This window comes from Drosophila mojavensis, unplaced genomic scaffold (genome assembly GCF_018153725.1).
Source record: "Drosophila mojavensis isolate 15081-1352.22 unplaced genomic scaffold, ASM1815372v1 contig_36, whole genome shotgun sequence".
Taxonomy (NCBI): Eukaryota; Metazoa; Arthropoda; class Insecta; order Diptera; family Drosophilidae; genus Drosophila; species Drosophila mojavensis.
Window position 1 is genome coordinate 16,243,203 of NW_025318858.1, and position 26,403 is coordinate 16,269,605.

Sequence of the window (26,403 nt, forward strand, 5' to 3'; positions counted from 1 at the left end):
ATATTTATGTATATATGTATTATAATGTTATTTTCGGCACATTCTAAACCGGTTTGTATAATTATCCGTCCAATTCGCCAACGGACTGCGCTCTCTACGTCATTGACAACAGCTGACAGTCAGAGTCACAGTATTTACAGTGGTATTTTGGTCCACTCTAAAACTGTTTCTATGATTCATACGAGTGTTTGGGTTATGATATGCAAGCTGAAAGCAACTTTTATAATTGTAATGATAGAGAAAAATACAGTTGAAATGAGTTTCATTAATTTTGGATAGCTATTAAAATTAGATACATATCATGTTTAGCAAGCGCATTCAGCTTTTTATCGCACTGGGGGACTTACACTTCTCACATAGACAACGCAAACTACATATGTACATATGTAGTTATTCAGGGCAATACGAAATGAAAGAATCAATGACGTTATTTGAGAGGGAATTCCCCACGCTTGCAAGCAACAGCAACTCAGATAGAGAAAGAGAGAGAGAGAGAGAGAGAGAGAGAGGGAGAGAGAGAGGGAGAGAGAGAGAGAGAGGGAGAGAGAGAGAGAGAAAGCATTGGTCAGATATTTGATATTGGCATTGTACGCCTGTTCCATGAGCACTCTCCATCGAGGCGTCTAAGCAGTAAAACGCAGCGATTGCATTTTTAAACAGCAGTTTCATAATTTAATAAAAGGCTTCATTGATCAGCTAGTAAAATAGAATATTACAAACAATATCTTTCTACAAGTTTAAAGGTAATTCAAATATATGATTTAGTTAAATTGTGCTTACAACAAAATATTGAAGTATATATCAGTTTTAAATAAATATTAATTAAAAAAAATATTAAATTAATTATTAACTAAATTCGATGCAATATACATATATAACAAATAACAAATTTGCAGGCAAAAAAAAAAAAAAAAAAAAAATCCATGTAAATAGTAAATCTAATCTTTTAAATTGCGATTAATCGATTCCAAAATATGATATGCTTGTACATATATAAATATATGCATGTACTTGCATCAGTGATGACAATTTGTCCTTTTTCTGGATCGAGGTCATATCCTTCCAGTTGGTTGGCCGTTTTTCCAGTTGATCGGTTGTGGATGCAACAGAATCCTATTAACATTGAAGAGAACTTGAACAGAACTTTAGCATTTAATATGCTAAATAGTGTACCCACATTTGGTTAAGCACAGTGCAAAAATTTCGGAATTACTGGCTAGAGCAGCCAGATTTCAAGTCGCGGATAGCTCGAGATGAAAACGACAACAATAAGGCGTACTGCAGAATCTGCAAATGTGGTATAAATTGCAAATTTATAAGAAAATTGTTTGCCCTCTTTTCAGCCTTTTTTCCGTATTTTCGGGACATTTTTGCCTTTTTTAAAAAAAAAAAAAAAAAAAATATAAAAAAAATTGACATCACTGGTTTGCATACACTCATGCCATTCATAAAAACTAATAGCTGATAAAAATGTTATGTATATAGGTTACATATACAGACATATGTACATACATATATGTATGTATGTGTTCTTTGATAACTAAGCCCTTGTAGATAACTGATACAAGCGCATTCTGTAGATAAGCGAATATATGCATTTCGGTAAATCATGTGATTTTCAACTTGAGAACTAGATAACAACGTGAGTCCGGATTATACATAGAAAAAAACTCCTTTAAATTAAATAATTTCCCTGAATCCATTGAAAATCGAAAATCCTTTTGCAATAAAATAAATGCAAGCTCTTTCAGAACTATCAGCAATGGCTTCTGTGGATCCCGCAAGCTCTACCAAAGACTCGAAGACATGTGAAGGGTAAGTCAAAGTCTTGTGTGGAATACCGGATTGACAGGCCTAAATTGACTTGTCTGATGAACCTCATTCATTCATATGTTCTTGACTCATGCATTTTATTTAATTAGCTACATAATCTTTTTCACGCAGGCAATACACCATCGTCGCCTCGGGAGCCTTATGCGCTAATCGAGATTACAATGTGGCTGTCGCCGTGCACCACACCAAGGAGCCAGTTACCTTGAAGATTGGTATTACGGGACCTTCGTACAACGAAGCTCAAACAGTTGAGCTGTTAAATTCGGATGGGTTCCAGCAGATTACCTTCAAGGTGCCTGCTCTATCTTCGGGTGACTATTTGTTAACCGCAGAGGGTGTCGCTGGAATGGAGTTCAAGAACTCCAAGATGCTTTTCTTCGAAGAGTTTGAGCCTAGAGTAAAGTTGCAAACGGACAGGAGTAAGTACAAGCCGGGAGACACAGTTAATTACCGGATCGTTTTCTTGGATGAAAACCAAATGCCTAGCGTGGCACCGGATGATTTAGTTGTACGGTTCGACGACTCCAAAAGCAGACTCATCGCGATGGTAAAGGACATAAAGACCCGTTGTGGAGTCTATACTGGAAAGCTTCAACTGTCCGAGCTTGCTGCGTTGGGCCTATGGACCCTTTCCGTTCAGAATTGTCGCACGGATGAGCGTGTCGAATTCGAGGTCGAGAAGTATGTTCTTCCCAGATATATCGTGAAAATGGATGCGAATCAACATGTCTCAGTCAAGGATGGCAACTTGTACGTTGCGGTAAGAGCCAAGTAAGTTGGTTTTACTTTTTTCCCTAGGGAAACCCATCAAATTCTCATTGCTTTATTACCAGATACGCCTATGGCAAACCAGTAAATGGCAAAGTATTGCTCAAAGTGCATAGGGAAAACTCAACTTGGTGGAGCCACACTCTAATAAGGAATACTAACCTGGTCAACGGCATTGCGAAATTTGATATAGATGTTAAGGAACTGGACAATTTTTCGCAAGATAATTTCTGCTCGTTGCACTACAAGATTTTAGCCACTATTGAGGAAGACTTTACGGGCGTTAAATTCAGTGAAACCGGCAGCTTTCAACTACATGCCAATCGCTATAAAATGTTCAATATATATTCGGAAACGAGACATGAGTTAGTGTTTCAGATCATTTATGTCGATGGTACGTTGCTAAAGGACAACAAGAACCCTGTCAAGGTAGGTCATTTGAAAAATTATTTAATAACTAACGGTAACTTATAACCCAAAACTGTAGCTTAGGCTCTTCCCGGGCATGTATAATTCTGGACAGGGGATACAGGAAATAGAAGAGAACAGTTACTCGGAATTCGTGACCCAACTCAATGAGTCAAGTTTTGCTGTTTTTAAGTTGGCGCCATCAGATTTACCGAAGCCTGGATACTATTCGCCTCACCACATCGCGGTGCTTCAGTTTGATGGAGAAGAGCAAACCCTAGACATAAATTCTTTCGAAGAGCCGATCAAGTGTGGGCATGATGAAATAATGCGTGAATTGTGGAGTGAAGAGAGGAGTAAAGAGTTGTTCAGGCTCATTGTGCAAAACCCTACGAAGAATGCGAGGTACTGTAAATCATTCTATTCGGCAAACACTTAACTGTCCACCCTATAGCAGGCTCCGCATCGGTGAGGTATATCAAGTAACTTTGGAGTCCAGACGCCCCCTGAAGAATTTCGTGTACAACATCATTGGACGTGGAAATGTCCTGCAGACGGAACGAGTCGTGCTGAGTGAGCCACAGGAGGTCCATAGCATCACTCTGACACCCACATTCCAAATGTTACCTAACGGTCGCATTTATGCCTACTACGTGGACGACTCTGGGGCATTCCGCCATGCCAAGACTGAATTTGATGTAGAAGTCCAGCTACCGAACCCGATTCAAATTAGTGCTCCAGCTGAGGTTAGGCCAGGCGCAGATGTTGAGCTAGAGATTAAGACGGCGCCAGGATCATTCGTTGGTCTTATGGCCGTTGATCAAAGCGCTTGCCTTGGTGCCAACAACGATATCAAGAATGACCCGTTCTCTTGCCTTGAACGTTATAATATATACCCAACCTGGCAACGGCTAATAAGACTTGTGACTATGACAAATGCCGAATTCTTCTATGATCGCATGCCCATTTACTGTCTAAGAGGTAATTCAATAATGATTGAGAGATGTTTCACTCTCATTGCACTTGAGCTTTCCCAGTTGAAAATGAATTTTCCTTTATGTGCAATTTACAGAAAGCTCTGATAGTAGCTCGTCGACCCTGATGATACCCGAAGCAGCACCAGCTGCACTTGATCGGCCTCTACCGAAGGTGCGGAGCAACTTTGCCGAAACGTGGCTATTCGAGGACATTGAATGGACGGAAACGGAGACATTTAAGTGGGTCCGCAAAATTCCTGATACAATTACAAGCTGGGTGCTGTCGGCGTTTTCACTGCATCCCGAGAGGGGCTTGGGCGTGATCAATGACCAGCTGCAAATGAAGACCTATCAGCCGTTCTTTGTGTCCGTGCGTCTGCCCTACTCGGTGAGGCGGGGCGAGGTGATCAATGTGCCCGCTCTGGTCTTCAACTACCTGCCCCATCAACTGAACGTGGAGGTTACTCTGAGCAATGAGGATAACGAGTACGATTTTGTGGATCCGTCCAGCGCAGCTCCTGGCGACTTCCAGAAGTGCACGAAGACACTGAAAGTGGGCGCAAATGCCACAGCAGGCGCTTCCTTCCTTTTGCGTCCCAGAATCGTTGGCAGCATTCTGCTGAAATTTACGGCCGTTTCGCCTCTTGCCGGAGATGCGGTGCTCAAGACCCTTAAGGTGGTGCCCGAAGGTGTGACGCAATATAGGAACCGGGCTTTTTTCCTGAATTTGACGGACGTGCACGAGCTCAAGGGCAGCTTCGAACTGGATCTACCGGAGGACCTTGTGCCAGACTCGCAGCACATTGAAGTCGGTTTTGGTGGAAATCTGCTTGGCCCGGCCATTAAGAACTTGGAGCGGTTGCTGCGCTTGCCCAGCGGCTGCGGCGAGCAGACCATGTCCAAACTTGTGCCCAACTATTTGGTGTATGATTATCTGAAGCACATGAAGAAACTAACTCCAGAATTGGAGCATCGCATAAAGCGCAATCTGGAGCAGGGCTACCAGCATATGCTCCACTACCGTCTCGACGATGGCAGCTACAGCTCGTTTGGACCCAGCAGGTGGCATAAGGAGGATCCCGAACGAAAGGGATCCACCTGGCTGACAGCCTATGTGCTGCGCTCCTTCGGTCAGATAAGGGATTTGATAAAAGTGGACGAGCAACTACTGGAGAGCGGATATGAGGTTCTGCTCAGCCGCCAGGCTGAGAACGGGAGCTTCACGGAGAATGGCGACCATTTCTATGCCGCACAGTGTTCGGCCCTCACGATCACTGCCAACGTACTGCTGGCCCTACTTGAGCACCAAAAGCCCAACCAATCGGCCATCGATCGGGCAGTGGCCTATCTGAGTGCCCACACAACTGAGAAGAATGCGGAAGGCCTGTTGCCCAGGGCCATTGCCACCTACGCTCTGCAGAGGGCAAAGTCTCCAGATGCCGCCCAGCATGTGGCAGCACTGCAAGCACTGGCCAAGCACGAGGCGGATTACACCTGGTGGACGGAAGATAAACTAAAGTTTTGTGCCAGTCAGAACATTGAGATCACTTCGTATGCTGTGCTTTCGCTGTTGGAATCGGGCCAGGAGACTCCCGTTTCACTGTTGTATTCGATTCGCTGGCTGGTGGCACAGCGGAACTGCTTTGGTGGCTTTGCTTCCTCGCAGGATACGGTGGCTGGCCTGCAGGCACTCATTCAGTTCGCCAAGAAGTTCGGCGACGAGCCAGCCAGGTGGCACGTATCCGTCTCCAATCATGGCCAGCGAGAAAAGACGGAGCAGCTCAGCCTGACGGAAGATAACGCTTTGCTACTACAAACTGTGGAGTTCCCGCAAGGCACAAAGTCGCTGTCGTACATGGTCAAGGGAGCTGGCGCTGCTCTGCTACAAGTCAGCTATCAGTACAATGTTGTCGCAAGGGAGCCCAAGCCCAGCTTTAAGATTCAGGCTATTGTTCAACCAGGATCGCCGCCAGCCAAGCTGGAGCTCAGCGTAAGCGTTGAGTATGTAGAGGAGGGCAAGGCTGAGGCATCCAATATGGCCATACTGGAAGTCTCACTACCTTCCGGCTATAAGGTGGATGAGGACAGCTTCAAGGACATACAGAAAATCGATCGCGTCAGGGTGGGTATCAATTCATCACCTATCTCTATTTGAATATCAATTCTAATTACTTTACGCAGCTGGTGGAGACCAAAAATGACGACTCTGTGCTGGTCATCTACTTTGAGAGCCTGCACAAGGGAGATATCAAGTGCCTTCTCATCGAGGCGGTTATGAGGCATCATGTGGCATATTTGAAGCCCGTCCCGATCGTCCTCTATGACTACTACGATACGAATAAGAAGGCAACTGAGTATTACGAAGTAAAATCACAAGTTAGGAACATTTGTGAGGGATTTGACTTTGCGGGCGAGAGCTAAACACGATAGGTGCGAGAAAAACTTGTATATATACTTATATATACATACAAAGAAAAAAATATATATATATATTATATAAACACGTAAAATATATAAAATACATTTATAAATATATTATCATTAATAAAATATATATAAAAAGTCAAACAAATTAAGAGGTAAGTAAGAAACAAAAATTCATATAAATTGTACCCTGCTTAAGTTTGATGCAAAACAAGGAAGAGTTGCCTAGGCGAGATTTCTCGACTAGGAGATACTCTGAACCCGCTTATTTTATACATACAAAGATTTAAAGGAACAGACAGACGGGCATTGCTATATCGATACTGCTTGTTGCCATAATCCAAAATATATATGTATATGCTCTATTAGGGTCTACCACACCGTCTATTAGCTGAGATAGCCCAACTAGGCCATACCCCGAACCAGGGTTTTTTTTTTTGCACACATACAAAAATTCAACGGATAGACAGAGAGCAGTGATCAAAAATGTATATACTTTATGCCACACCTTCTTCTGCTTGAAACATATAGCTTTCCAGATTTCCCATTTCCGATGGGTGCATCGCCTTAACAAATGTAGACCCTATGAAATCAAGACCCTATGAAATCATTGTCAATTAATTAATTAATTACACTAACGTCATAAATATGCATTTTGTAAAAAGTGAATGTGTGACATAACGAAGTTGGAAATGCACTTTTCATATGAAATTTGAAATGTTTGTTCGCAGTTTGAATGGCATTTGAGTTGGCTGCGCTGGCATCACTCATACGCCACGTGCCCGCAGCGCTTGTCATTCGCAGCTCTAACACGGAAATGAAACTTTAATTATATTTATGGTAAACGTCAGTAGCAGATGGCAGACACTGCTTGAGGTATCTGACTCTCTGCTTGTCTCTCCATGTGCTCTCCCTGTCTCCCCCTCTCTCTCTATCTCTCTCTCTCTCTCTCTCTCTCTCTGTCTCTGAGTCTCCAGGCTGTATGATGATGGGATTGCATAAAAATGAGCCATTGCAGCTGCATTCCATTCCAGTGATCCATCCATCCTGGTTAGCAGTCGAGAGCAACAGCTTATTGCTCCAGCCTCGTTGCTCAGCAATTTAATGACTTTTGGCAATTTCCCCTAAGCACAGCCCCGCATACTTCACGTTTGGCTGCAAGCTGGCGTCAACTCATCCTCCTCGACTTCCGTTCGAGGAGGCTTCAGCGGCTGTTGAGATGTTTTCATACATTTTCCAATGCTTTCTTAAATTTTCTTAATGCATAATATAAAGCCACATGAGGCTTTTCTTCAGGTTCGTTATCCACTTTTGGTTTCTCTCAATTTATTTTAGCTTGAATTTCTCTCGATTTGAATTGATTGCATTGTATCTGTAGACGTATCACAGGCAATTGGCATCGCCTTGCCTTTAGGCTATAAATAAAACTTTGGTCATAAAAAAGGGAGTTATAAAATCGTCAGCTTAATTGGCAAAATCCCAATACCTCAAAAACCCTTCCTAAGTACGGCCAGGCAGAGCAGTCAAGCAACCGGCTGCCAAACAAGCATTTAACAGGCATGATTTAAGATACCCTGTAGTAAAATCAAAAAACAGTACAAGTTTATCATATTTTTTCTATAACTCACTCGATAACTTTTTTTTATCGAGAATAATCGAAAAATGGTTATTGTTTTTTGAGCCTAATTTCAACACTTTTCGACCTAGAGACTTCAGATTTACTGTGCAGAATAAGTAGAATATCAGCTTAGAGGGTTCAGGGATCTCCTAGTCGAGCAGTCTGGACTAGAGCTTTCTTACTTGTTATATAATAATATATCAATTAATATTATAATTTACAAAATAGTAAAGATATTTTAATTTAATTAATTAATTTATTTATTTGTTTATTATTTTTTTAATTTTATTATTATTATTTTTTTTTAAATTTAATTCAAGATATGTTTTATATTTTTATTATATATTTTCCAGTTTTTGTTTTATTTATTTATTTAAATAAAAATAGTAAAGACATTTAAAATATATTAAGTAAACCAAAATCTGTGAAAATTCGTGTATAGCTCTTACTATTTTTATTTATTTATTTATTTTTTTTGCTTTTGTCGGTACCTGATTGGCGCATTATTCTATATATTTTATACAAAAAAAGAAATTTAAAAAAAGTTGTGTAATATTTAATATTTTTTTTTTTTTTTTAATAATTTTTTGATCATTTATAATTTTACATTTATTATTAATGAAAATGTTAAAAAGGCTTCAAGTCTGTTGTCGCTAAATTATAAACCCACATGCATCTGCTGCCTACACACATTTATAGGGTATGAAAATGGCATTTTAATTTTCGAATGAGCCCATTAAACGGCAAAGGCATCGTTGCTCGAAGGGGCCCCCGCAGTTATTTGGCCATAAATTCAGCGGCTTCTTTCTCTCTTAGTAATTGGAGCTCATAGATTTGTGCAAGTTTTGTGGTTACATTTCATTTAATTTGTCCTCATTGAATATGAAATTTTGTGGTCGATTTTTTTTTGCTTTTTTTTCTAGTTTAAGGCTGCAATTGCTGTAGAATTTATTGTTACAAATATTTCGCCAGTGGAAAATGTATTTGGCTAATGTGAATCTTGGCTTAAACCGCTGCCCTGGCTCAGTGTCCGGCTAATGGCTTGACTTGTTTTGGCATTGCCTTTACGGTTCGTTGGCGTTCGTCTGTAACGTTGATTGCCGTTTAGGATACTTTGAAGTTTTTATTCTCTTTCTGTTTTGGCAAGTGCCAGAGAGCATATTAGTTACGGATTTTCGAATTGTATATATGTGTATATAGGGAAAGGAAGAGAGAGAGAGAGGGAGAGAAAGAGAGAGAGATAGAGAGAGAGAAAGAGAAGCAATTGGGGTTTCGTTTTATTTTTATTTAAAACGCTTTTTATGCGTACTTAACAATTACATTGATGTCAGCAAATGTCTAGACAGCAGATGGATTGGACTGGTGGGAATTGTATATTAATGGATTTTTAGTATATTTATTCTTGATTTTTTTTTAGCCGTTTACCCAACTCAAATCACTTAGCAGCAATAATTCGATCGGACAGCGCATCGTGTTCGCAATATTAATCATTTTACTCTGACGAGTTTATTTGCGTCATTCATAATAAACATGAAAACGCCTAAACCTCTTTTTTGTTATAGTCGTTCACGACGTGTAAAGAGTATATTGGTTTTTAACAATCTCCATACATCCGTACACCCGTTCGTATGCTCACCGTTCGTCTGTCTATCCGCCCATCCATCCGTCTGTCCACCTATTCGTCCACTCAACTATGTCCGAATATCATATAGAGAAAAATAAATATTAATAAATCTAATAATAATAAATTAATATATAATATATTTATATATCATTACATTAAAATATTATTAAGCTCAAAACTCTGAGACTCACAGCTTTTTTGACTGCTAAGCCGCGTCTCTTTTAAAATCTGCCATAAATAATTTAACTCTTCATCCACTCTGAGCGAGCATTATGCAATCGCTGACGCCCAACTGCAGCATGTTTGCTTGTTTTTGTTCGGACTCGTCGACAAACAAACTGAAACTCAATACTGATTGATTAGATTTCACATAAAGTCCGTCGGGTCAATCCCTTCAGTAGCTCGTTCTGCTGCTCGCCATTGAAACTGTAAAACTATGTTTGACTACTCTTATATAGAGCAATGAATGGTAAACACATATTCGCTTTTCAGACCAACCAATCTTAATGAATTAGTGCTGTCAGCTGCCAGAGTCAACATTGCTTAAGCTTTTCCATTCACTTTAAGATTCAAGTTTTGGCCAATTTGATTTCTACATCAATTATCTGCTCTTTAGAAGTCAGTTCCAGTAATTGACTTCATAGCACACAAATTCCTAGTCGGCTTATACAAAAATATATATATTAGTATGTTAATTTTTTGAAATGCTGAACACAAATTGTATATTGTTTTTAACCATTGGCTATATAGTGAACGTAAGTTCCAGTCTTAATCATTTGAATCTCTCAAAATTTTCCTATTATATTTAATTAGTTTTTGTGTGTGGACGATGTAAGTGCTTTTCCAACGCAAAAACCTGGAAGGCAGACTGACAATCAAAATGATCCTGGAAGTGCTCAAAGCTTACCTTACCCAAAAGCTGAAGTTTCTTTGAATCGAAGCTTATTTCCAATGGAAGGCATGGAATTAGCTAAGAATTCGAGTACTAACAGCTTACTTCTAATAAAAAGTGTCAAAGAAGTAAAAAATGACAACAAGAAACATTCATTGCCAATGGAAGGCGTAACATATGATGACAAGGTTTATCACAAGGGAAGATTACTTTCAGATGAAGACATGGAAATAGTAAAGTCTTACAAAAATGAAAGATTTTTTCCAACGGATGGCAAAAAACAAGTGGATAACATGAATAGTCATGAAGTATCAATGGAAGGTCAACAAAATGCTGGGAAGGTTAATCAAATCAAAAGTTTACTTCCAATTGACGATATGGAAATAGTAAAGTCTTATAAAAATGAAAGATTTACAATGGAAAACGAAAAGCCGCTGGAATATAAAAACAATCCACATGATGACAAGACTTACCAAATCGAAATATTACTTCCAAAGGAAAACTTGGAAGTAGTAGAGTCTCATAAAAGTGAAATTTCACTTCCAATAGAAGGCCTAAAGCAAGTAGACAATACAAATAGTCAGCAAATATCAATGGAAGACGTTCAAAATGCTGGCAAAGTAAATCAAATTGAAAGTTTGCTTCCACTGGATGATATGGATTTAGCAGAATCAAAAAAAATCGCCAGCATTTTTCCAAGAAAACTTCACAAAAGAATCAAAAGCAACAAAAATCGCAAAAATCTTTCAAAACCAAGAGATAGAATAGATAATATGTTCATCTTACATCACGCCCTCAAGAATCGAAAAAATACGAATATTCCACAGCATAATCGATCTAAAATGATCGAATCCTTACGACCCACAAATAAGGATAATAGAGAGTCTGGCACAACAATAAAATATATAAACAAACAACCAAAAGCCAACTTTGATTCATCTGGAGAAAAGTTCGAAAAGTTTCCGAACCTGTTAGCCGTGAACCATAATAAGGATCTTAAGCAGATGATATTAAAAATCAATCAACGGGGTCGCGCGACCAAGGCAAATTTATTGCTAGGGAACAATGCGCCAATGAACTATTATCCTGGGTAATTATTTCTTAACCACGCACATTTGTACTTCTCTTGCTCTGAGCGTACTCAGTTCTGTTACACAAGGTCCACTTATTGGATCGTAAGAGAATGGAGCTGAGCGCCTTTGTGCATAGCACAAACATTCTCACTCATGTATATATGTATATGTATTACTAGGATCGCGAATAAGAAAGCTACACATACACATACATGTGCATTGGCTTGCTGAGTATAATTGCCGCTTGAGTAATTTTACACAAGTTCCACAACTTTGGACCGTAACAGATTGAGTGGATTTGTGCACAGTGAATTGAGCGCTTTCCCAATGTTGGAGCTTATTAGATTACCTTAAGCTCGCTGTTTCTATTATAATCGATGGGGCTGCAACATTAGAAAGAAAACTGAGCACGAGCACATAAATGTGCAATCCTGACACAGGTTCCACAGATAACATCGTAAAAGAGCGAAGCATACATGTGCTTGCTCACTCAGTTAGTAGTTGTACCCAGGTTCCACAGACTGCATCGTATAGACGTGAATTAGAGCACTTTTGTGTATGAAATATGGAGAGCTTCACTAATACATATTAGAGCTAAGTATCTACACACATCCATACACACACACACACACATATAATTAAAATGCACGCAATGTAAGTCACTCGATTCTCTGCTGCGAACAGCAGCATATAATGAGGATGAAAGTGAGTGGGCTATGAATATTTGTTGACTGGACAATAAAGCTTTTCTTGTATGTATGTATTAAAGGGAGTAAGACATTTAATTCATAGCGAATTTTTGCATTGATCGCAGTTTAGTTACTTATGTTACGGACTGAAACACGAATTTTATTATAGTATTTCGTTTCATTTTTAGTAAACATTTGGATTCTGTATGCATTGGCCATTCCACCATATATAACAAGCCCGTAGTGATGGATTGGCTGAAAACGAAAATATATTCGGGCTGCAACTCCAATTCCGCCCAATGGACCGGACCCGAGGCTTATAACATGTGGTTTGCTTTCAGATATAACCTCTTCAAAAACGGAAGATCTGAGGAGTGCCACAAAGTAGCTTTCAATACGTATAGGTCCTATCTGGAATGTGCCTTGATGCGCAATCAACGCATGGAGTTCTTAATACCAAAATATCCACTTCATCAATTGGGATACGTCTTTATGTCCAGTAAGAATATAAATGAGAACCTGTATAACAGCTATTCATCATATCAGCCAAAATCGTAATTAATTATAAATAATACATTAATTATATATAAGAAAAAAACTTTTTAAGCGTTTGTTTATATATTCTGAGTAAAATCTATTTGGTAAAATCTATGGGAGAGCCGAACCCTTAAATCATATATCCTTTATCAGCTCAGCGTCTGTTGACATCACAAGCAAAGTTGATTCTTAGATCTTTTACCTTTTATTATACTTATATTTATACTGTATATATAAATAGCTTGAAGACGCCATTAGCCAATGTGTAATTTGATTAAAGGTAATTATACAAATATTTTGTCTGATTCGCCCCACCCAATCGAAATACTTACAGATATATTCTATGGTATTGAGTTTCGCTATAAACAATGTGTGTTTACCCTTACACCTGTCGGCTAACAGATAGTGCCTACATCTTTGTTTACTCAAGCATCGAGTGACATCGACACTGACATCGAACCCATTAATTACATTGTCAATAGATGGAGATTGCGTTGGTAATGCAATTTATGAGTCTAATTCCGTTGTGAATTGTTGGGGTGGAATTTAATTACCTTTAGCATTGATGGCAAATGAATGTTCCAATATTGATTTTAGACAAATTGTATTATAGTTTATAGCATTAGATTAATAAATACTTGTATCATTTTAAAGTCATTTAAACTAAAACTTGACGCCTTTTCGAAATTAGTCTAGAATATAATATATATTATATAAAAGGTATTTAATAATAAATCTAAAAATAAAGAAGAAAATAACCAAAGATATGCACATTTATATACATATGTTCATATATAAGTACAAATGTATATTTATGCATACATTTATATATACATTTAAATACATAACGCCACATACATATATTGAGGTCTATCAAAAAAACCAAAAGCCCAAGCCTCAATAAATGGGCTTTGAGAGCCGGCACACACACACGCGCGTCTACAAAATCCAGCGGAGAGCTGATATAAACCGTTATCCCCTGGTGCATACATTAAAGTATCAATGGCTTACAGGAACATGAACACACACATACACATATGTGTATGTATGCATGTATGTGCGTGCATAGCTCACTTATTGGACCCGGGACACATGTTCAAATTGAAAACCAATGCGCCACGCATTTACGAGCTTAGCAAGTGAAGCCGTCAAAAACGTATGTTCAACCACAATTTAAAAGTCGCTGTCAAACTGTGCGCGATGCGTGCCAAAGTCGTTTGTAAATATTTGAGCAACATAAATGGATAACTTTTGCATAAATAATAAGCGCACATGAGTGCACAGCCGGCTAGCTAGAGATTTTTGTTTTTATATACACATATGCATATTTATAAATATATATATATACATGTATATGCATAGTTGTAAGTATGTCCATGCGAAGTATCAATTTATTTGAGTTGAAAACTTATTGAAACATAAGGAAAGTAAATACAATATTTTATACTGCAGCCATGTCGAGTATTGGCTATAAGAATAAATTTATTTTTGGTATTAATTAATTTGTATTTATTTATTTTCTTATATTTAGCAGCTATTGTGTAATAAGAGCTGCATGCTATCAATAATTAAAGAAGTTGCTACGACTTAATAGTCATTGGGAGTAGTATCACTATTGAATACTTTTGTATATAAATGCATGATAGAAAATCCAAAACTTTGAGTCATATATTTATAGTGAAAGTAATTGAAAATTCACTTTACTTTTGCCCACAATAGTATACAGAATAATTCTTTATGTTAATAATATAATTGAATATTGTATTTATATTAAATGTATATTTCTAATATTTATTTAAATAACTATTAATTTATATGTACATATATAATTTAGCGATATTTAAGACAATTTAGCCCAAGAGGCTAAAAAATTGCAGTTAAATATTTTTCTAACATCGTAAAGAATCAATTATTGCATTGAACAGCTTAAGCAAGGAAATGTCATTAAATTGCGTATACGCAGCGTGTGCCAGCAAATGGATTATAGGCATTAAAAAATGTTTGGCAGAACCAAATTGATAAATATCATAAAAATGTGTGTATGTGTGCAAGTGTACGAGAGCGAGAATGTGTGCGGGAGAGAGAGGGTGAGAGATACAGGAATGTGGCGTGTGGCTTTAGTGGCGCTGTGTCTAGTGTTTGCGGTTTAATTTCTGGGGATTTGAGCTAAAGCTGTAAGTAGCACACAAAATTATAGGCATATGTGTGTGTGGCAGTGTAAGTGTATGTGTGTTATCGGGCAATAGCTATAATTTACGATTGCAATTGAATGGAAAGCAAAAGCTTTGCTATCTGAAATCTAGAGCTCAGCACTTTGAAATCGTGTAGAAATCGTATGGGAAGGAGAATCAATTAAATATCAATCTTAAGCGGAGAATTGTTTTTAACGTACAATAAGATTCATATATAATATGGTCGCAGCATTTATATGGGCATATAAATAATGAGACTACTAAAGCATAATTAAATAAAGAATAATGAAATAAATAAAGAATAAAATAAAGAATAATGAGATTACTAAAAAATAATTAAAAATAAAATGTCTGATTCTGAATAATAAAGCATTCTTAGTCACCATTTATTCTTTACTTACATTTTGAGGTCATGAATTTGCATCAATTGCATTTTAGGGTCTCAGCTCCCGATGTTCGTGTCGCGATCCCTGAAAATATTATAAATTTTACAATTTACATATTATTATTTTACAATTCCCAACTAAATAATGTGCTGTCTTAAGGCTACAGCTGAAACTGTCGTTGACTGTTATAAAATGTGCTGTGTATATTTGTCTAATCTGTCTGCTTAACACAGTAATACAGAGCTTAGGGCAACAATGTTGTGGAATTACGTTATGTATTGCTATTCAATTTTGTGTACTATTAAAGCAGAGACAGCATTTAAAGAGTAAAGTGCAGTAAATAACTAAACAAATCAGCTCAGTGGCTAAACCTGTCTAAAAAAGAAATTTTAATTAGTTAAGGCTTTCTAGAGAAGCTTTGAGTATAGTCCGAACTACTTCTGATAACAACAGAAGTTAGTTGGGACCCAATGAAATCACTTTTCAACTACAATAATAAATACTAAATGTTTGCAATTTCAATTTCAGTTACTTGTTATTTATTGAGCTCAAGGAATTTCATTGAATTGTGGGCATTGGGTCATTGAAATTGCAGGACCCATGATGTCAATTAATATCAAATATGTCACATCAATTTGCGCTAGGCCAAAAGGAGGCCGAAATGTTTGGACAGGTTGACCAGAGTTTGGCCACAACGACAGCTATCGCCATTTAATGCCTTTTTTATGAGGCGGCCAGGCGGCGTATACGTAATCAGTGACTCAACACACATAACTGAGAGCGAGAGAGAGAGAGAGAGAGAGGGATAGTGTGTGAGTGTGAGCAGCTCAGTTTGCCAAAATTCGATTCAGCTAGGAAGCGATACACATAAACCACCTCACGCGCCGCCCCATCGATTCAATCAGACATTGCGTCCATAGGGGCGCGTATGTGTAGGTGTGTGGGGACTGGGGAGTTGATGTGTCTATTTAATATGCAGTGCCAAACACAAATTAAAGCTCGGCTCCACATACTCACAAGCACACACGCACACTAACACGTAATAACAACGTGACACCAACTAACTGTTATTGTGTTTGTGTTTGCTGTTATTAGATTTCCCGTTCCTGACAAACTTCACTTAACGCCAGTGCACTGGCAACTGTGCATGAATGTGAGTGAGCGCGTATGTTTGTGTGTGTGCTCTTCTCCGTACAACTATCATTATACAGAAAGTTGGGGAACATTAAAACCGCAACGAATTGGCAACGCTTTTTTTTTTTTTAGCTCAAGAGTTGGATAACCTGAAGTACTTAATTTTAATGCTGCTAAATTTATATATACTCACATACATAAAATATATATGTACAAAATTCACTTTATAAATACATATGAATTTGTTACATATATGTATGTATGAAATACAAGCTTATAAACTTTTCTACAAATCCAAGCGTTCAAAACTAATTTTAATTAACTCTAATGCAGCCACGCATAAAAATGCACTGCAAACTCGTGATGATTTCCTGTTCTAAATCCAAAGCTCGCAAAAATAATGCAGTAGCCAAAATAGTTATTTAGCATAATGCAAAAGAGCGAAATAGTCACTCAGCTAAAAAGTTCCACATGATCCCAACTACACCCTCAAAATTCTGTACGATAACTACTTACTCAGAGCAGGACATTATACGTATGTATGTATGTGTATGTGGGTTCAGTCTCACCTTTACTCGACTGCTGGTCCCACAGACACATACATATATTTATATTGCGTATATTTCTATATTATTAGTTTTTCATATTCTATGTAAATACATTTTTACATATACCTACATATGTATCTATATATATAACTACATGCCATAACAACTGTGTGATATTGATATACATACATACACATACATAAAATAATAATTAGCTAAGTGCCTGTTTGCAATAGAATATAGACATATGCATTTAATGCGATTTATAAAATATAAATATTGCTAGAAAAATATTAATTAATATTGCATGCTGAGAGCCTCCAGCAAATTGTCATATTGCAGCAAAGGCGCAATCTTCAATATTTAAATACATACATATTTATGTATGCACATATTTATATATAATTTAAATAAGCGACGTTGATTTCTTGTATGTATGAAACTCCTTGCATACACATTCATACATACATATGCGAGAAACTCATAGCTATATAAGGATCTAGCAATGCCTAGAGCAGCAGAAAAGATTGGCCGACGCAGTTATAATTGCCAACCATCTCGCAGTCTAACGAATAACAGCAACCGAGAAAGCCAAACGGTTAAACCGGTTAATATCTGGAGATATGTAACTGTGTTAAGAGTCTTCAACAAAAATACTGAACACTACTATTTAAATACATAAACTAAAATAAAAAACCAAAATTAATGCATTCATTCAAAGCCCACAATTGGATCGTAAGTTAAAGAGAGGCATGGTGGAAGATAAAGCTGAGCGCTTCTTAACTAGTTCGCTGGATAGCCAAAGCTTTGCTTAGCATGCATATAAATGTGTGGACTGCAGTGAGAGAGCATTTACCGATAATTGTGTCTGAGGTAGGAGCAATGGCTCTCAACTGCTCTTTGCAGTGTTTGTGTTTGTTTCGTTGTGTATGTGAAAGCTTGGGAATTATCTAAGTTAAATGCTCAAAGTTGTAATTTTATTAGTGCAAATTAGTGCTTTGCTCTATTGCTTTCAGTTGTTCGTGAACTTTCGCTTTAATTGCAAGCGGAATGCTTTAATTTTTGTTTTTTATTTTATTTGATGTATTTAAATAGTAGTGTTCAGATTTCAACATAGTAATTTAATCAAACGCTATTCAGGAATCAATTGGCTTACTTACAAAAGTAAGACCTATTCAGTTAGGCTTTTCAAGCTGTCTCATAAGTCACACACACAGAGAAGGGAACATTTGCATGCATACATATGTATGTAGATAGATAACCATCAATAAGAGCGAGAGAGTAGAAAACCCACTAAGCCTTGAGCTTGCCACTTGGCCAAGCTGAAATCATTTCCATTTCGTTTATGGAAAAAAAGAAAAAATGAAAAGGAAAACGAAAATAATTCCTTCAATTGATTTTCATATTTTTTCATTCAATTCATTTCAATTATTGTTGTTGTTGTTATTGCTTGCCTGCCACTTGGTCCGAGTTTCAATTTGAAACATGAAACACCACATCAAATTGCGATCTAGGGACTAAAGCTACCAAAGCTGCATGTCGGTGTATTCGTATGCGTGAGTGTGTGTGTGAGTGTGTGTGGTCTGTTAGTAAATTGGCCACTTGAATAGTTGCGCCTATGCCTCTCCCTCTAACACAAACACACACACACACGCACACACATAACGGCTGTTATTTATAGGCGCTGGGCGTGGCTGGTCTATCTTCTAATAGCCAAGTAGCTAGTGCATGTGCGTATACATACATATGATGTATGTGAGCGTGTGTGTGTGTGTGCATGCGTGAGCGTGTGAGTGTGTGTGCATGCGTGAGCCTGTGCCTTTGACTCTGCCTCTGCTGTTGAAAGCCTTCGCCAACTTTTCGACTGGCATCAAAATCGACAACTAACAGCAGCCTTCTTCCTCTTTACACAAATTCAAAAAGGAGAGCAGAAGCAAATAAAAAACCTGCCTCAACAGCACCTACTGAGTGGGCTTGTGATAATGTTATTTTATGTGTGTGTGTGTGTGTGTGTGTCTATTGCTGCTGCTGACACCTGACAGCTTTGTTTAGCTCACGCATTTTCTCTGTGCCCTGAATTTGAAATTACCTTTGTACACTCCATTTTTCACCGGGCTCACGGCAAATCTTTTAAGTCCCTGCGATCGCGCTCAACTTTTTCGAACGCTCAACGTTTATTTATTTATTTTTGTTCGTCCCAATGGTTTTAAATATGTCTGCTTAATAAACTCGATAAAATATTTCATTATGCTTTTTGGCTGAATATAAAAATAAAAAAATAAAAAAAAAGGGAATTTATTGATGCTTTCGTTCAGGCCGCGACTCGCAAGTCAAATCAAGCAAAAAGCTTCACACGCACAGGTGCACACGCACACACATCTGTTGGACATATTTTTTCTTTTTCTTTTATACTTTTATTTGTGTTTGTAGGCGGCGCACTTCAACAGGCTCTCCAGCTGAGTTTGCGTTTTCCTTTAAGGTTTTTTTTATTACACTATCAGAGGGCATTTCATATTTTCGGCAGGAAATGTGAATTAATTAAAGAAAAAAATAAAAAATAATAATAATAATATAATAAATATACTCATATAAATTTAATGGGTTATATAAATATTTATTACTTGAATATTAAATCATGCATTTTTGTTGAAAAGAAAAGGTATTCATATTAAAATAAAATGAATAAATTATAACCATGTGAATTTTGTGCATGCACATATAAATATTTATTAGTTGAATATATATTTAAGAAAAGAAAAAGTATTTAGAAATTTATGTAAATTAATAATGCGCTGTATACAGGGACCTATAGGAAAGAGCTTCAAGCCTCTAGTTCTTATAGGTTCTGGGATCGACGCGTTGGCAAATACGAAAAGACGGACGGACAATCGTCTCAACTCCTCGAGCTCATCAACAATTATATATAGGGTCTTATATACAATTTGAGCAAAATCATTTTAATCTGATGGGTATAAAAATATTCTATCAGTTTTCTCACCTACCTCTCTCAGTGCATTCCATATTCGTCTTGGCTCAGCTGGCACACCTTACGCTACCGTTTGCTAATTAAATTTTTTATTTCATTAACAGTTACTTTTGCCGTTGCCTTTTGACTTGAGCCCTGTCTGCCGAATGCTTTACATTTATTATTAATCATAAGGCTAGTCAGGTAGCTTGTTGCACACACTGAGGTGGTACAGGGTACACTTTGGCCTAAAGTTATTCGCTTGCAGGGCAACTTATTTCGCTGGCAATACCTCGACTGCCTTTAGGCGCTTTTCATTTAATTAGCTGTTTCATTTGAGTTGTTGTGCCGGGTGAAAAGTTTAGCATTAGCAGAGAGCAATAGTTTATTATTCATAATTAATTGGCCGGAGGGCAGGAGTGGGATTTTGTAAAGCATATTCAAATCATATTAAATACATATTAATAATTCCGTATACTTTAATGAATTGTTAAACAATTCCTACGCATTTTTTAGGATCTCAGATATACATATATTTATATAACTGTCAAATTAGCATATTTTTAACGCCCTTTTCTTCGGGGGGCTCAAAATTAAATGGCACCATTAAATGAAATGAAATTCTTCGCACTCATTTCAGTTTATAATTTAATGCTAGCTATTAATTTCAGCGGAATATTCATTTTTTATTTCTTTTCTTTTTTCTTTTATTTCTATTTTATTTTTCGTTTGTTCCGAGGCGTAGGCCAAGAACAAATAAATTTCCTAATTGCTCACCAAGGAATAAGTTCGCCGGCTTCTAGGAATTATTTTGAAATTGGCTGCGAAATGATTTGCAACAACTCGAAGGCAACTCGAGCGCAACGGCATAATCGACCGGGGAACAAAGTGCTCAACAAATCGTTGAAGTTGAAACAAATCTCGATACTATTTAATGAGTCCATTCAAAATAGGCATTGCCGCGAATATGAATTGAATTTGGCCCGCCAATTGGCCAAGAATCCTCGATTGTTTTGCTGAGTGCTGGGCGCGTGATGAAAATTCGGTAAAGCACGAAATGATATTGATACTATTTTCCAATAAGAATAATACATTGCTTAATGTCTAATGCCTAATGCCTAATGCCTAATGCCTAATGCCTAATGCCTAATGCCTAATGCCTAATGCCTAATGCCTAATGCCTAATGCCTAATGCCTAATGCCTAATGCCTAATGCCTAATGCCTAATGCCTAATTCCTAATGCCCAATGCCTAATGCCTAATGCCTAATGCCTAATGCCTAATGCCTAATGCCTAATGCCTAATGCCCTAATGCCTAATGCCTAATGCCTAATGCCTAATGCCTAATGCCTAATGCCTAATGCCCTAATGCCTAATGCCTAATGCCTAATGCCTAATGCCTAATGCCTAATGCCTAATGCCTAATGCCTAATGCCTAATGCCCAATGCCTAATGCCTAATGCCTAATGCCTAATGCCTAATGCCCTAATGCCTAATGCCTAATGCCTAATGCCTAATGCCTAATGCCTAATGCCCTAATGCCTAATGCCTAATCCCTAATGCCTAATGCCTAATGCCTAATGCCTAATGCCTAATACCTAATGACTAATGCATAATGCGTAATGCATAATGCCTAATGCATAATGCCTAATGCATAATGCATAATGCGTAATGCATAATGGCTAATGCATAATGCCTAATGCCTAATGCCTAACTAATATCTAATATAAAACCAGGCCATTCACCCCGCATCGTGTTGGCACGTATTCAACTCTGATTGGATGTTTCTAATTGGTCCTGCGGGCAGTTGAGCCACTTGACAGTTTGCGTTCCAGCAGCTCCGCAAGCTTTTGCATTTGTTTTTGCTGTTTTTGTTATTAATTTGCTTTTGGAAGTTTTCGCTCTCGTTTTCGTTTTCCTGCTCGTGTATGTACATACACACGCCGTCCTTGAGCTGGGCTGTAGCAAGGCAACTGGGGAGCAACGGGAGGCGGCGCCCGCCCGTTTTGCTTGTAACGCAGTTGCTAAGCGTATCTAATGTCCACCCACAAACGAATTTCGTGTTCAGTTCAGGTTCCGGTTCGGTCTAAGCATAAGCTACAATTCCGACCATCTCGTTGGGTTATTTGTTGGCTTTCGAGGTTTGTCCCATTGACTTTGTATGTTCCGGGGCTCTGGCTTCCGTTGCGTGGCGCAAACAATTTATTTATGAGCACGAAAGATGCTGATTTCATATAAATTCATAGACGTAGCTTACATATTGATCCAGATAAGTATTGTGATACATTCACTGTGCATTTTCAAGCTCAGGACGAAAGAGTGTTGCTTCCAAAGTAATTTCCGTAAAACTGTATGTGTATGTAAACATATACATATATGCATTTAATTTTTCCTGATATTAAAGTCGTCGACTATCTTGAAGTATTAACACATATTCATCCATTATGCATATGCATATGATTTTTTCGTTGTATAGCTGTAGTCTAACAAAAACACAATAGGACTTTAATTACTGCGAGAATTAACATATTAATTACAATTTTATGAATCATAAATATTCATTTTCGTTTAATGATATATGGCACACTCTCAAGCGTTAAATCAATAACCATTTGACAGCAAATGAAAAAAATAAATAATTACTACACTCAAATGGGAGTAAGGAAGATGTAGACTGTATCATAACAAAAAGAAAAAGTAATAAAAAAAATAATAATAACACTAATTGGTAACAAACTTAAACATTAGGTATTTAAAAAAATATAAATTAAAATAAAAATATTTTTGAAATATTTGTACATATGATTTTATGTAAATATTGAAAAAAAAAAAAAAAAAAAAAAGAATTTAATATATAATACTTTATATAATTGATTTAGTGTTTTTTTTTTTTTTTTTTTTTTTTTTTATAAAAATTTTTTAATTTTATTGTATAAACGTATGCACATAAAGGCTATACTTTTATGTTAGGATATACCTTATGTTATATCTTTATGTATATATATTTTTTTTATCGAAGCTTAACTGTGTATAATTAATTTTATTTCAAAAATTCTTTAGTATTGCAAATTTATCAGAAATAGCTTCAGATTTGCACCTATTATATATTGGGACTTGCAGTTCTAGTTTGAGAGCTTCAACTAGAAAAGTTGGTCATTTAAAATTGAATTCAGTTGGGAAACCTGCGGCTAACCAAGATATTTATTGAAAAACTTTTCGAAAGTCAAGAAAGTTAAATGTAAAGCTCCAAAAATATTCGCATTTGATATTCATAAATTCATAAATTCATATTAAACTTGTGAGTTATTCAAATTAGCTGACAATTGTTCCTGCCAGAAGAAGGCGAACAACAAGAAATATGTTAAAAAATGAAATGGTACAATTTATGGTCTAAGTGTGTGTGATTGTTGGTGTGTGTGTGTGTGTGTATTGGTGTGCTAGGCTATGGCTGTGTAAATCTTTACACACACGCGCAAATTGCCACACATAATTATGTAAACGAGTTTTGCGTGTGGCAACTGTCAGTACGATGAACTAGGGGGGGGGGGAGGGGGGAGGGGGTTGGTACAGCGAAGGGTAGCGAATGGGCGAGCACATTTTAATTACCAGGAAAATGTAAATTAACCGAGCCACCTAAGACAACAGAACAGCAGAGAACCAACTGGGAAAACGCACAGCAGCGGCGCAGCCAACAAAACAAAGTCATGAAGCCCATATTCTATGGGCCTGCGTTTGAGAGGGCGTGGGCGTCCGTGTGGGTGTGGGTGTGGGTGGGTTACAAATGTATGGGTGTGAGCACAGCTGAAAAGTATGCAACAATAAACTTGGGCTGCGACTCTATGATAACTTTTCCAGTTGCCAGTTGGCGCAAAATGACACAAACGCCCAATGATAACAAATATGAATATGCAACTACCGTAAGGATAGCCGAGAGCTCAAAATACCCTAACTGAATAGAGCCATACAAATTGGGAGGAAAACAATCTATGGTCATCACTCAACTGCCCTTGGTACTTGGAGTGCTTGACAAATGAGTTGTCTGAATGGACAGCATCGGCCATTTGCGAAAACTTAATTAAAATTTGTTAACTATATTCAATGCTTAGACTTGTACTTAATTAACATTTATTTACCAAGCGTTATGTAGTTTAATATATTAATTTTTTATAAGATTGGAGTAGATCTTCAGCTATTTGACGAAGTTTGGCATATCGCTAAGCTTTTGGGACACTTTGGGAAGGAAGCAATTTGTTCAACGTTACCTTGTAAGAGCGCTCGATTATTGTATGTTCACCACAGCTTATTATCCTCGAATATGGTATAGTGAATAGGATATGTTCTTGTGAATCGAATGGATAATTATTTTGTATTTTTTTTCTATTATTATTTTTTTTTTAAATAATTTTTCACACTAGTTGCTACTCAGCACGTTCTTCTGATAAAAGTACCTTAAAATATAGAGCACTTTATTATTGGAATGACACCCCTACAATCTACTCAAAATACGAAGAAAAAATCTTCCAGAAAATGCCAAGTCACTAAGGATATCTATCAGTCGCTCACCCTCAATTAAATCGTCCTGAGTTACCTTAAAAATATAACATATACAGTATACGTATATATACACGTGAAGCATGCGTGCGCATCGCATACTGTCAGTAGAGTCAATATAGCATTTAAAGTATATTAAACGATAAATAGGCACGGCGCTGCCGCCGTCTGCGTGGCTAAGCAGCTTTAAAGCGCCGCCTGTTGGCGTCTGTGATAATTACATCGCACACACACTCACGCACGCACATCATTGCCTGACAATGACAGTTGACGATACGCGCACTCACCCACACAGGCACACACACACACACACACTCTCTCTCCGTCATACTCATACAGCGACAAAGTCGGGTCAATCGAGATTGTGTGGCTGTTTCGCTTTTTACGGCTCATTTGAAGCTTTTTTTTTGTCGCCGCTTTCGATGCCTGACACTTTCCGCTTTTTGATTAATTTTAATTGTTTGGCATTCAATTAAATCGTGCAAAAACACAGATTATCGCAACACACCAACTAATTAAAAAAAAAAAAAAAAAAAAACATTACCTAAACAAGTCACAGAAACCATTTGGCTGCGCGCGTTAAATCCATTTACCTGTTCACTCTTCACATATTGCCGCACTGGATTAAGCGCTACACTGAAAAAAAGGAGCGGAAGAAGCAGCTGCACTAGAGGCAACTACTGAATAATTGAATTCAATTAAAAGCCAGCAGCTATAAACAAGCTGGAAAGCGTCCCTTGGCTCTGCTCGACTGCCGCGATACCTAGCATAGAAATTAGAGCGAGAGTGTGTGTGAGAGAGAGAGAGAGAGGGAGAGTCTGTTATAGGAAACTACACTGCAACACACGATTTCAGACGCTATTGTAGGGTATTTAAGGCACGAGACAATTAGGAAATCATAGAACCATTTATGCAATTAAATAATTTAAATTTTAACGATTTAATGACTTTGGCAATTGCTTAGTGGAAGCAACAAAAAATAGTTCACCTTTTTAGCTGGAGTGTAAATTGCAAAAATATGCAAAATACTTGAAAAGCAAAGGAAAAGTGCAATACACTAAAGCGACAGTGCTGGCTGGCAAACAAAGAGCTCGTTATGTTGCAATTAACTGAAACAGAGAGAAAGACAGAGAGAAAGAGAGAGAGAGAGAGAGTCAACTGCGGGTATATCAAAATGCATTTAATTCAAGTTAGCAACAAAACAGAGTTTAAAGAAATTAAAAAGAATACAAGTTGAATCAGTAGCAACTATTTAATGGCCACTTGGGAATATCGAAATGCGAAATCAAAACCCAAATTATAAAGTTGGCAAAGAGAATGTAGCCAAGTATGGGCGGGAATGGCCAACACTTTGTCTATGTCACAAGCCCCAAATTGGTTGGCACTCACAGGCAGCTGCACGAACATCCTGTGCATCCTGTGTGGATGCTAAACAACATAACAATAACCATTCTCGTCCGACAGTCCCTGCTGTTCTAGCACTTTAACCCCTACGAGCCAACGCATTCACAATTCCCAAGGAAGGAGAGGGAGACCGCAAGAGTGGGAGTGAGTGGGAGAGCGTGGGTGAATGTGGGTGAGTTTATTGTATGCCATTGCTGGCTATCTAAAATTTGCTCAAATGTCAACTTTGCCTTAGAAAAGAACTTGGGGTGAAGTTGCTTATTTATTTTTTATTTATATATGTATTTGTGTATATATTAGAGTGTACACACATTTATATACATATAGTCGTGTGTATATATGAATATATATAAAAGAGTATTCTACAGTTATCTGATGCC

The 26,403-nt window shown here is 37.5% G+C and overlaps 2 protein-coding genes and 2 long non-coding RNA genes across 9 annotated transcripts; 2 read left to right on the plus strand and 2 right to left on the minus strand.

Moving 5' to 3' along the window:
* Positions 1 to 506: 506 nt before the first annotated feature.
* On the plus strand, positions 507 to 6,462 carry LOC6576983 (CD109 antigen). Of its 4 annotated transcripts, XM_015165453.3 has the most exons (8): positions 507 to 743; positions 1,752 to 1,815; positions 1,945 to 2,604; positions 2,667 to 3,030; positions 3,089 to 3,414; positions 3,464 to 3,990; positions 4,082 to 6,108; positions 6,168 to 6,462. In XM_015165453.3, the coding sequence occupies exons 2-8, from the start codon at positions 1,763 to 1,765 to the stop codon at positions 6,405 to 6,407; spliced, it is 4,197 nt and encodes a 1,398-aa protein (XP_015020939.1). In that variant the 5' UTR covers positions 507 to 743; positions 1,752 to 1,762; the 3' UTR covers positions 6,408 to 6,462. The 4 variants fall into 4 exon arrangements, with proteins under 4 accessions (XP_015020939.1, XP_032584919.1, XP_032584920.1 ...); XM_032729028.2 differs by lacking the exon at positions 507 to 743 and having other exon boundaries at positions 1,469 to 1,815; XM_032729029.2 differs by lacking the exon at positions 507 to 743 and having other exon boundaries at positions 1,471 to 1,815; positions 3,467 to 3,990.
* On the minus strand, positions 944 to 15,504 carry LOC116803896. Its single transcript, XR_004363909.2, has 3 exons — positions 15,437 to 15,504; positions 1,178 to 1,287; positions 944 to 1,113 (listed from the first exon to the last, which is right to left on the minus strand). It is a non-coding gene; the product is annotated as an uncharacterized LOC116803896 (long non-coding RNA).
* Positions 7,036 to 7,984, minus strand: LOC122757127. Its single transcript, XR_006357046.1, has 2 exons — positions 7,897 to 7,984; positions 7,036 to 7,837 (listed from the first exon to the last, which is right to left on the minus strand). It is a non-coding gene; the product is annotated as an uncharacterized LOC122757127 (long non-coding RNA).
* LOC26528351 lies at positions 10,259 to 12,907 on the plus strand. 3 transcript variants are annotated; one of them, XM_032729030.2, is made up of 4 exons: positions 10,259 to 10,407; positions 10,466 to 11,000; positions 11,034 to 11,634; positions 12,495 to 12,907. In XM_032729030.2, exons 1-4 carry the CDS (start codon positions 10,357 to 10,359, stop codon positions 12,862 to 12,864), a joined length of 1,557 nt encoding a protein of 518 aa, XP_032584921.1. In that variant the 5' UTR covers positions 10,259 to 10,356; the 3' UTR covers positions 12,865 to 12,907. The 3 variants fall into 3 exon arrangements, with proteins under 3 accessions (XP_032584921.1, XP_032584922.1, XP_015020942.1); XM_032729031.2 differs by having other exon boundaries at positions 10,466 to 10,914; positions 10,963 to 11,634; XM_015165456.3 differs by having other exon boundaries at positions 10,466 to 11,634.
* Positions 15,505 to 26,403: the final 10,899 nt, after the last annotated feature.

Excerpts from the sequence above, each read along its gene's own strand:
- LOC6576983 (XM_032729028.2), top strand. The coding sequence starts at position 1,736 with ATGCAAGCTCTTTCAGAACTATCAGCAATGGCTTCTGTGGATCCCGCA. Across the intron at positions 1,816-1,944 it reads GACTCGAAGACATGTGAAGG|GCAATACACCATCGTCGCCT; the intron begins GTAAGTCAAAGT and ends TTTTTCACGCAG. Across the intron at positions 3,991-4,081 it reads GCCCATTTACTGTCTAAGAG|AAAGCTCTGATAGTAGCTCG; the intron begins GTAATTCAATAA and ends TGCAATTTACAG.
- LOC26528351 (XM_015165456.3), top strand. The coding sequence starts at position 10,357 with ATGCTGAACACAAATTGTATATTGTTTTTAACCATTGGCTATATAGTG. Across the intron at positions 10,408-10,465 it reads CCATTGGCTATATAGTGAAC|TTTTTGTGTGTGGACGATGT; the intron begins GTAAGTTCCAGT and ends ATATTTAATTAG. Across the intron at positions 11,635-12,494 it reads CCAATGAACTATTATCCTGG|TAAACATTTGGATTCTGTAT; the intron begins GTAATTATTTCT and ends TTTCATTTTTAG.